The sequence below is a fragment of the Impatiens glandulifera genome, chromosome 1 (genome assembly GCF_907164915.1).
Source record: "Impatiens glandulifera chromosome 1, dImpGla2.1, whole genome shotgun sequence".
Lineage (NCBI taxonomy): Eukaryota > Viridiplantae > Streptophyta > Magnoliopsida > Ericales > Balsaminaceae > Impatiens > Impatiens glandulifera.
In genome coordinates, this window is record NC_061862.1 from 153,593,187 (window position 1) to 153,604,655 (window position 11,469).

The following is an 11,469-nucleotide window of genomic DNA, read 5'->3' on the forward strand; positions in this document are numbered from 1 at the left end:
ATATATATATATAATGATGCAGAGTTGTGGTTAATTTGGATATATGTGAGAGTAAATAGATACTTGTGTCAGATTGTAGGTTGACCCGCCCATAAAAATTTTACCGTAATATTTTTTTCACGATTTTTTATATTTTTACTCGTGCAAACTCGTGTAAATGCACGGGATACATGCTAGTTTTATTCAAATAACTCTAAATTAAAAACAAAAAGTTAAAAACTTGGGTAGCAAAACATATGGGCCTCATGAGCAGATATATAATAAGGTTGTGGACTTGAGAGAGAAATATTAATATATTATTAACCCAATAAAAGCCCAATTGCAAATTCTTACATCGCCGGCGGCTTATTCCGGCGCCACTACCTATAACCGTCATCGAGAAATTAGGAAACCGCGTGTCGGCGTTTAGCATTTCACCGGAGATTCTTGAAGAATGCGTCGGAGAACACATCTAACGGTAAGAGATTTCGCATTTTCCACTACTTCAAGATGATGTTAATCTCCATTTTCTCTGATACGAATGAGGAAGATTCAAAATCTTTACATATAAAATGATTGTTTTCGAATATCCGTATAATCCAACTCTCTCATTGATGACTCGTTCAACTCGTCTGTCAATTCTTAACTACCATTCGCAGGGTAGCCATGACTCGGATCAGAGTATTTCAGGTACGTCGTCTGTACAATGTTCTGATTTGTGATTACGGATTCTTATCATCTCTAACTTCTAACTATCTTCCAGATGAGGAAGATTTCGGCCAGAAGAACTCTATTTGCTCACGTCAACTAGAAGAAGCAAAGGTGTGTATCAACTGATTTCTTAGCATATAGACATTCAACGTGTTGGTTTTGAGTTTGGTCGATGAACTTCATAGTAAAATCAGGCAATGAAACCATTGATTTCTTGTCAACTGTCACTCATTGTATATAAGTGCATAAACAGTAGCATAGATGGTTTTGTTGATTTCGAAACTTTCACTTCTATAGGTGCAAACTCATAGCTCGGTGGTAGAGTATAAGAACTCATGTCGATTTTTCACACTTGGATTATTTTCAAAAAAAAGTGATCAGTTCTATAGTAATCTTTATTATCTTATCTGATGACTCATATTTCACTTTCTGACAGGAAGTAATTCCAATTCAATTCCAGCTTGAATCACTAAGAGGTACATAATGTATTTGTTTTTCTGATAATTCTTTTTATAATTTAGAAGTTAGAATTGTCTTCGTTTTACTAGTAGAACTAGATGTTTCTCATCAAGGTGATCCAATGTTAGAACTCTTTGCACCACTAGTATGATTTTACAGTTGCATCTTTCTGCGCAGATGCATGTCAATCTAGGAGCAATAACAACGATCGTAGTGTATTTACTGACCAGGCAAGTATGAATCAGATAGCGAAATATCAGAAGTTCTATTTGTTTTTGAATAGTGAAAGCTTGTATCATAGATACTTTTTAATTTGTAAGCTTTATTTTAATCGGTTGCAAATTTGTTTCTCAAGTGAAGGTTGAGATTCCTCTTTCCCCTAATAATAGTAATTTCATTGGTTCTCCATCGAAAGAAGTTGTTTTTGATTCAGATGATGAAATCATTTCTTCTTATGAGGTAATTTGTGGTTCATTTACTCATGATATCTAAACATATTGGCTTGATTATGGGTTTGTTCCTTTACCAAGGAATTTATTGTTCTTAATGATTTTTGGTTGAAGGAAGAAAACAACACCAGCTCAATTTGTTCCATAAATTCTGATATCAGAAATCCACACAGAGCTGGTAATCAAAGCTTTGTATGTCCAAAACTGGTTGGAGAAGATGTTGTTTCTTCGTCTTCCCTTGCCATCAGTTCCAAACTGTGTACCTCGAGCAAAGGTCTCTTTCCCCCTATCTAAAATGATGATTTCTTTGCAATGCCTATATGATTCAAGAAATCTGTCACATTAAATAATATGAGTGACATTTTTGTAAATAAGAGATTAGCTTAGGATACAAATATATGGAGAAATCTATAAATAGTAGTGAAGTTGTAGACTGAGCAATGATTTTTTGTATTGAATGAATACTGCTGCAGGTGGCAAAGTGGAACCCAAACCCAAGTTCTCCTTTCGTTTCCAGTCGAACAGAGGAAGTGCTTTTAGGCATAACGAAGATGTGTATAAGGTCGTTTATTTTTCCAGTTAGTGTTTAGAATAGACATTGGATGAGCTGTTGAAATGGAAGTTCTTAGATTTCGATGAAAAAAAATCAGGTAAAAAAGATGGATCAGCCTGAGATCCACATTCCACAAACTGAAGTTACACTAGGCAATAATTGTGTGATGCAGTCAATGGCTGAACTTCTTGACCATCATCAGGTAAGAAGAGTTCCACCAAGGGAACTTACACAAGTTAGAATATTTTTTCTACAAACCTTGTGCTTCAAGACTCCCCTTCTTAAAAACGTGATAAAAAACTGCAGTACAGTCATAAGCAAAGCAAGGAAGATAACTCGTCTGAGGCTTTGGATAGTGAACAATCAAGTGATGAAGAGGTATCCCTCATATTTTATGGTTCATCGATTTGTATTTTGAGTTTGATTTATTTCTTAAACTGCTGACATCATATTCCAGATCAATGGCCATGATCTGATGATCTGTGTCAAGGAGTCTAACCATAAAACTGCCATCGATCAAATATATGAAGCTTTAGATGCTGCTCCAGTTGAAGACATGGAGGCCCGTCTTATGTTTCCTAAACGGTATGTATTAGTTATGAGATTAGAAAGGCCAGTTGTATGAAAACGTATGGCTAATAAGTTGAATTGCTTCTCCAGTTTGGGAATGTTTGGAAAGTTGCAGGAGGTGCTTCAGGTTGAAAAGGAAAGGGACCTGTATTTCTCTAATGGCTTACAGGCAGGCGCTATATCAGATGGTAAAACTTGTGCATTTGCTAAATCTCCAAACTCCTAAATGCTTTCAATTATAGTTTCCCCTTCCTAATGAAGCAGGTTGCATTGATGTGAAAATTTTATCGAGGAGTCTGGAAGCAAAACTATCTGTTTGTTCATGTTCTACAAGTTTATACAAAAACGTCGAGCATATTGAGGTAACAATATATAAAACTGATTGAATCCGATACCCAAAGGTTAATAATAGGTTGAAATTATTTTAAGACTGTTAGCCAATGTCTATTATGGTTGCTACAGAGGTCTGAAGATTCAAAGCCTAGAAAGGAGGCTGATAAGAGGACTTTAACAATCATCTTCAACTCAAGAGTGTGCAATGATGTAGAGCTTGAAATTGGGAGTTCTATCCGCATTCACCCCCCATGGTAAGAGGATAACCAATAATTTGCATGAAACTTCCATCATACTAAAATGTACTTTTTTTTGCATGATCCAACTATGATTTGTGGGTTGTGTGAATTTTTGGATTTAAAAGTTGTTTCTTGAGTATGTACTCAAAATTACCGCATTTCAGGAGAGAAGTTCAAATTCCAGAGAAAGGAGAGATGGTCATTATGTCGACATATTTCTCGAGGTTGTCATCGGATTAAATTGCATAGTAAAAGCACAGGCAAGATAATTTAATCTTTCTTTCTTTTATAACCTTTCCTAATTGTTGATGTGTTTTTGCTTTCTATATATGGTTATAGACTTGGTCTCATCTTGTTGACCGATCTTACACCATATATATTCTCCACTCATAGAGATTTCCGGTGCATTTAGCATAAGTGGGGACCCTTCTTTGGCTGGCCTTCCCTATATTATAGACAAAAATGATTGGCCAGCCAAATCAAAATTGATATTTAATAACCACTTGCAGTTTGCGTAGTCAAATTGCCGTATTTTAACATAGATGCACCCACCCTTAGAATTAGAGTACAAAACAAATAACACCTAATTTAAAGGTCAACTCTTTGATATGATCCCCCATTACTATGTGTTCTCCATCAACATATAAAGCAGAATTCCAAGAGTCTGAATCCCTCCTCTCCTATCCTCTCCTCCAGTCTCCCCATCTTAATTTCTGGATCAAAAGATGGGATCCCGACCACTAGAACTGACTGTTATCTCTGCCAAAGGTCTTAAAGACATAGGAAAACTGTCGAAGATGGATGTGTACGTAGCCGTGACCATCAACGGCGACTCACGTACTGAGCAGAGGACACCCGTGGATCAAGATGGAGGATCTAGCCCCAAATGGTCTCATCCCATGAAATTCACAATCAATGAATCAAACCAGATGAAGCTCGATTTCCGCCTCCGTCATGAACGTGTCCTACTTGGTGACAAAGATGTCGGAGAAGTCCATCTTCCGATCAAGGAACTCCTTGACAAAGCCTCCTCCGGAGACAACTCTAATTCCGTGCTGGCAGAGTTCCCAGTCCGAACTTCGTCTGGTAAGGAAAGAGGTAAGTTAAAAATCTCATATAAGTTAGGGGCACCCACGCAGGCCACACCATATTATCCTCCTCCCGGGGCTGCTGCAATGCCACCACCAGGAATGAACTATCCTCCTCCTGGGGCTGCTGCGATGCCACCACCAGGAATGAACTATCCTCCTCCCGGACCTGGGATGCCACCACCGGGAATGAACTATCCTCCTCCTGCCGGGTACCCAGCACAGCCTGGATACCCGGGGCCTTCGGCTTACGGAGGAGGATATGGGTATCCTGCTGCTCCACCTCCTCAGTACGGAGCACCTCCTCAATACGGTTATCAGGGTGGGGCTCCGGGAGGGTATCAGTATTATCAGCAACAGCCGCCAAGGAAGAGTGGTGGTGGAATGGGGATGGGGGCGGCGGTGGGAGCTGGGGTGGTGGGAGGGGTGATAGGAGGGTTGGTGCTGGGGGAAGTTGTATCGGATGTAGTTGATTTTGATGATGGTGGCTTCGATTGTGATTTCTGAAGCATTTGATTATCTATGAGCTTTGCTTGTTTATGTTGATTGTTCTTATAAAGAGACCAAGTTTTAAATCCTTGTAATTTTACTTGGTATGTTTCTGCAAATTCCATATATATATATATATATATATAGTCTCCATTTCTCTATCTCTTGGGTTTTAGGTTGTGTGTTTGTTTGTAGAGAAGAATCTAAAATGGGGATGGATACATTCTTCTGATCAGAAGTTCTCAATGGTTGGTAAGGATAAACAGTTAATTTGTTGTTGGTGAAGACAAATATGGATTGTCATCAACATGTTTTCTAATCTGATTTATGGACACTTTCTGGTCTACATCTTCAAAACCTGGAAAATAAATTGTTTTCCAAATCCTTGGCTTTTGGTTATTTTTTTATATTCGTTTTTTTTGGTACTATTGTTACTTGATGTTCAAACTTTAGTCATTCTCATCAAATGGGGATCGAATTTTGAATTTTAGTTCTTAAATAGATTGAGTACTGTTTTTTAGATTTACGTATTCTAATTTGTCGAAATTAGTTTTAGTGACTAAAAAGATATGTAATCTCATTAAAGTTCTTAAATATGTATTTATTTTTTAAATAACTTTATAACAACATAAATTTGTGTATGGTTTATCAGTGTTTTAAATTAAATATTTTTTTTTTGAGATATATACGTTCAAAAAGGTTATCTTAAAATAAGAATAAAATTTTTTATTAGATGGTGAAAAATGACTAAAATTTTGATGATTATAGTCTATGCGTGGCATAATTGAAAATTTGATCTCTATTTAATAAAATAATAATTAGGTCTTTTTTTTTCTTTTTTTTGTCTCCCAGAAAAATCTTCAAATTTTATTTTCTCATAAAGAGATAGAATATGATTAATGTATAACATTTATATAAATTAATATTTGAAAATAATAAAATTTATAAACAAATTTATTTATTATTATTATTTATTTTTTAACCAGATTTTCTTTGAATTTTTGTGATAGTCTTGGAACCTCATCATTCTCTTCTGGAAAGAGAAAAAAAAAAGTATACCACTTGTTTCCTACCCCACTTGTTGTTACATTAATTGTATCTTGCATCTAAGTTGGGTACATTGAATAAAAATATCAAGCCGAATTAGGAGTGTTGACTAAAATAACTTACAAACCACATTCACATAAATTTAAAATCAGTAAACCCATAAAAATAAGCCTCTAAATTATTTATTTATTTTAGGCTTCTAATCACTTTTAAAATCAACTAATGCAGTTTAGCTCATTGTTAAAGTGTATATTTCTCTAAAGAAATATTGCGGACATCCTATAAATAAATTATTAACAGCAAGTCAAGGATTTTCAGTTAAAAACAAGTGATTTTCAAACATTTTATATTTCAATATTTGGTCAAATTTTAAACCAATTCGAGTTTAGATACGGTTTTCAATTTAATTTTTGAGTTGGGTTTATTTTGAAAACAAACCAAAAATAATTCATTTTATTTATTTATTTATTTTAATTTTTTATTTTATTATATACAATTAAATAATTATATATTAAATTAGATTTAGGTCATAGATCTATTAATCCCTCCACTATAAACAAATACAAAATGTGAATTGGCAATAAAGTTTAAAAAATTGAATTCAGTTCGAATTTGAACAGAAAATTAAATTCAATTTCAATTTTATTAAAATTTATTTTTTGAAGTGGCTAAATAATATAAAATTTGAATAACCCGAACTGGGAAATTCGAATAACTCAAAAAAGAATCAATGAACACCTTTAATGCTAAGGGTATAAATTAAAATAAAATTTGGATAGTTTATATATAAGAAAAAAATTAAGGTCTTTTATCAAGTCAAATTGACAGATCCAATTCAAAGATCTAGAAAAAGAAATAAGAGATGTCATCTCTTTGATTTTTCTATTGCCTTGATTATATATAATATTACACATTTAAAGTCAAATTGATTATTCTACACTGCCGATAAAATTGGATCAAAAGAGTATACCTCATTCCACCATGATAATGATAGGTCAGATGTGTTGGTTCTTGATTAAAATTAAGACTTCTATCATAAAAACCCTAAAATTTACATCTTTCATTTTTACATTCTCACTGGACATACACAAATTAATTTATTCAAAATATGTCCATTAGATTTCTGAGGTTTCGATGACCCGAAATTTAATCGATTCAGAACTGGACATATCATAACACAAAAAAATGAATTCATGTACATCATGTTAAAGTAACATCAAACAAACTAAGGTATTAATTGTGTTTTTTTAGAATTAAAGGAGACATAACAGGATATTATGTGTTTTTAAGTACACAAGACCCATAGGCTTGCGACAACAAAATCAAACCAATTGATGCAGGTACCGGAAACAGATAGGTTGTGACAACAAAACCAAACCAATTACCCAAACCAATTGGTTCAATTCTTTCAAGCACCGGACAAGAAGGGAACCCAACTGCCTTGCCAAATTCTTACACTATCAATCATTATCTAAGCATAAAAAAAATAGATTTCAAAAAAGTGAACTAAATCATGAGGATTAGATTTAGGAGTAATATGACTTCAATAAGCAAAGATAACCAAAGAGAATACCAAGTTTAAAAACAGGAACAAATTAAAGGCAAATCAAATCCATTGTCTAAAAAAAACTCTCAACTTCATCATGTTCATCATCACTAATCCTATCAAAGTAACTGAATCTCCATCATCATCATCTTCTTCAATTACAATTACTGTTTTGATTCAGTCTTCTTCTTCTGCCACAGGCGATCAAGACCACCATCAGCATCTCCCTACATTACAAAAATAACAGATATATTATGTTTCAAGGTATTCATATCCCAAATCATAAAAACTAAAACTACAAGCAATCCAAGAAAGGCCCTGAAGAATTCATTAGATTATTATCTGTATTATCCTAATGCTTAATAGTGAAAATCACAAAGTGTGTATGGCAAATTGAAAGTGGGTATGCAAAATGAAATATGGAAAAGAGGAAAAACCTGAGCACGAACAAAGCCACAAAGAGCAAAGGTGGTGAATTGGCCAGTGTAAACACCATTGTCATCCAAATGACCTACATTGATTTGGACTGAGGCATGATCCTTGGATGTAATCAACCTATTTGTGGCAGAACTGGTATACACACACACAGTTACAAAAACTAGTTAGCTTCACATATCCAGTGCTAGAAACAAACAACATGATCAAAATTAAAATCAAACCCAATAACATACCACTTCCTTGGAATGTAAAGTTCAGTGATTTGTCCATCATCGTTTTGCATCTTTGCAACTGGTTATTGAAATACTAATTCAAGCAAAGAGAAAGTTAAACAATAAATTAGTACATTCAGCGCAAATATCACAACTTTATGCTAAACAATATATACATAACTAATGACGCTAAAAAAGAATCATTATATACAGTCAAAAACTCCAAATTCACAATCTATATCTGCTAAGTCACCTAAAGACGAAAGAATCAATCAATGACCCAATACTATAACTAACTCAAATCTTAATCCAAACTAAGTATTGGAACTGAAATCTGCAACATGGGTTGGAAAAGATCATTGCACTTGTCAATCAATCGAGGAAAAGAGATGACTACATAGTTGTGATTGTAAAAGAAAGATTAGAAATTTCGTGTGTATTGATTCATGCAAAAGAGTATTACAAATCTGAATCAACTATTGTAAATATCCACAAAAGTATGAAATTACCTGTGTATGTAGAAAGAGGAAGATGAACCCTGGATCGGAAGAAGGAGGCAGCAATGGTGAAAGAAGCATGTGGGAAATCTTTATATATAACCTAATTAGGGATTTGGGCCCGCCTTTTCAGAAATAATCGGCCCACAAATATATTAATCCAAAATCGTAAGGATGGATTTGAACATAGTAGCTTTATGGGCTTTTATGGACCCAATTTTCATTTCTGTTTTGGTCGAATGATTAAATAGGGCTCCTTTATTAAAATTAATTAATATTTCGAATATCTTTTTTTCAATGAGGTTTCTATGGTTAAAATTAGATTGAACTTGTTCTAACGATGTCAAAAGTTATTAATTTAAATAAATAAAATATTTATATCATAATTTAACTATTTGACTATCGAATTTTAAATAAAATTATAGTCAAAATCTTCGATTTGTTCAATTTCACTAATTAAATTAGTGACATTAATCTTTATTTATTTATAAATGTCACGTTACATCAATACTAAATTAACGGTATTTGAAACCATATTTAGTATAATTTTAACTATAAGAAATAAGGATGGTAATTTGAAACCGTCATGCGTTAAACAAAACGAATTATTCCGTTTGGGGTGGTTTTCTCCCGGTTTGACCGGTAATTGATCGGGAATGAGGCGGGATGGTATTTGTGTCCCCCGTATCGTCCCGGTCTCACTTTAATTCTGTCTCGAACAATATAAACACAACTAAATATATAAAAATCACAAATATATTTATTTTTTCATTATATTTTATAAGAGTTTTAAGTGTTTTTTATATTAATATAATTTTTTTAATATTGTATTAAAAAAATCATTTATGTAAAAAAAATCATAAAATATGTTATAACCGGTAGCATACGGGGATTCTCTGAAACCGAACAAGACGGGAATAGTAGTAAAAAAATTCTCCAAAGTAAAATGTGGCGAAGATATTAAATGCATTCTTCATTTCATTATCATCCCTAAGAAGTAGGGATGATTGTGAGGTGTGAAAAAAAAATAGATTCAAAATTTTAATGGATCTTACAAGAGTTTCAATTTAAACATTCTCGGATAATTTTTTATTTTTTTTTAGTATTTTTAAATTTTGAATTAAAAATATTATTATTTATTAGCTTAGGCATGTAATCCAATAAGGCATGGGCCCGAAGTAACCGGTTAGGTTACGGGTATTAAAATTAAACTTTGGTCTGTTAAATTCGGGTCGGAACTCTCTAAGCCGCCAAAGTAGGATAAAAAAAAAGGATTTAGAGAGAGAAAATGCCCAAGAAATATTTACTGCATATATTTATTTATTTATTTGTTTTAATATATATATATGCTAGATAGTGATAACAACTTGATTACTTATTCTTGAATTTTAAATATAAATACTATAGTTATAGCTCAAGGTGATTTTCTAGATATACATAAATATTTAAGTTTTATTCTTAAATATTTTTAAATACATCTTAATATTAATTAATTTTATATATACAAATATTTTAATTATATTTAATTTAGTGGTAGAGTGATTATAACTATTTAAAGAAGATATCTACTAATACTTAAATAATAATAATTTTATAACTATATTTTTTAACAAAAATAAATATATTCAAAATTTGAGGAGTATCTAAATAATTATATCCTTATTTATGTTTATATGAAATTGTTTTATTTTATTTTATTTTAAGAAATAAAGAACTTTAAATATTATTTAATTAATAATAATTTATATAATAAATAAACTTTTTCTTTTTTTAATTTGTGTAGCAATAAAGTGTAAGATAAAGTGGTCAAAAAAATTTCTTTTTTAATATACAAATAAATAAAGTGGTCAAAATTATGTTTGACAGATAAAAATTATAACACAAGAATAATTATGTTTAATGTATAAAAAAAATGTTAAATGGTTTAAGAAAATATTAAACTGATAAAATATATATATATATATATATATATATATTATGAGTCAAAATTATATTAAATAGGTAAAAAAAAAATATTCTAAATTTGTAAAAGAAATTTGAGTTTGGGTGGGTAGGATATTTGTGGTTGTAATTTTTTTTTACTAAAATCAAAATTCCTTAATTAAATTTTATTTTATTAACTCACCATAATAATATTCATAATCCAAATTATAGAAGGTGATAAATATGTGATATATATCCAATATTTATTCACTTTATCATTTTATAAATATACTTTTTGTGAATAATTAATTAATCACACCATATAACTAAAACATATATCTAATTTTTAATCTTTATTTTAGTAATTAACCATAATAAGCATTAGATTCAAATTAGAAATAAAAATGATTAAATATGTGATATATATATATATATATATATTCACTATCTTTCTAGAAATATATTTGTCGTGAAAACTTAATTAATCACACCATTTAAATAAATATTTTTTTTTGTAATATTTATTTTAATGGCTCACCATAATAAACCTATCCAAATTAGAAGAAATCAGAGTTAATAAATATGTGATATATATATATATATTAAATATTTAATCACTTGATCATTTCATAAATATAGTTATTAATCACATCATATAAATATATATATATATATATAATTTTTATTTTAATTACTCATCATTATAAGCCTAATCTAAATTATTATAGATAGGAATTAATAAATATGTGACATATAAAGAATATTGAATTATTTTATTATTATATTAATATATTTATTGTAAATAATTAATTAATCACACAACATAGACATATATCTATTTTTATTGAGATAAATGTTTTCTTTCTGAAATAGGTATAATCTATAATCTACTTAAGATTATGGCAAAATATATTTATTGTGATTAATTAATTAATC

General features: G+C 31.0%; 3 protein-coding genes and 1 long non-coding RNA gene across 6 annotated transcripts; 3 read left to right on the top strand and 1 right to left on the bottom strand.

Moving 5' to 3' along the window:
- The first annotated feature begins 340 nt into the window (after positions 1-340).
- Positions 341-801, top strand: LOC124919313. The gene is made up of 3 exons (XR_007097565.1): positions 341-457; positions 639-669; positions 743-801. It is a non-coding gene; the product is annotated as an uncharacterized LOC124919313 (long non-coding RNA).
- A 1,385-nt stretch (positions 802-2,186) lies between these two features.
- Positions 2,187-3,673, top strand: LOC124920227. 2 transcript variants are annotated; one of them, XM_047460667.1, is made up of 7 exons: positions 2,187-2,353; positions 2,458-2,529; positions 2,609-2,736; positions 2,812-2,909; positions 2,983-3,083; positions 3,184-3,308; positions 3,458-3,673. In XM_047460667.1, exons 1-7 carry the CDS (start codon positions 2,234-2,236, stop codon positions 3,531-3,533), a joined length of 720 nt encoding a protein of 239 aa, XP_047316623.1. In that variant the 5' UTR covers positions 2,187-2,233; the 3' UTR covers positions 3,534-3,673. The 2 variants fall into 2 exon arrangements, with proteins under 2 accessions (XP_047316623.1, XP_047316624.1); XM_047460668.1 differs by having other exon boundaries at positions 2,191-2,353; positions 2,986-3,083.
- Positions 3,674-3,869: 196 nt separating this feature from the next.
- Positions 3,870-5,161, top strand: LOC124920226 (protein SRC2 homolog). The gene has a single exon (XM_047460666.1). The coding sequence runs from the start codon at positions 4,019-4,021 to the stop codon at positions 4,886-4,888; it is 870 nt and encodes a 289-aa protein (XP_047316622.1). The 5' UTR covers positions 3,870-4,018; the 3' UTR covers positions 4,889-5,161.
- Positions 5,162-7,442: 2,281 nt separating this feature from the next.
- LOC124916104 (40S ribosomal protein S21-2) lies at positions 7,443-8,705 on the bottom strand. Of its 2 annotated transcripts, none has more exons than XM_047456841.1 (4): positions 8,623-8,705; positions 8,135-8,199; positions 7,901-8,033; positions 7,443-7,690 (listed from the first exon to the last, which is right to left on the bottom strand). In XM_047456841.1, the coding sequence occupies exons 2-4, from the start codon at positions 8,182-8,184 to the stop codon at positions 7,628-7,630; spliced, it is 246 nt and encodes an 81-aa protein (XP_047312797.1). In that variant the 5' UTR covers positions 8,185-8,199; positions 8,623-8,705; the 3' UTR covers positions 7,443-7,627. The 2 variants fall into 2 exon arrangements, with proteins under 2 accessions (XP_047312797.1, XP_047312805.1); XM_047456849.1 differs by having other exon boundaries at positions 8,135-8,207; positions 8,623-8,667.
- Positions 8,706-11,469: the final 2,764 nt, after the last annotated feature.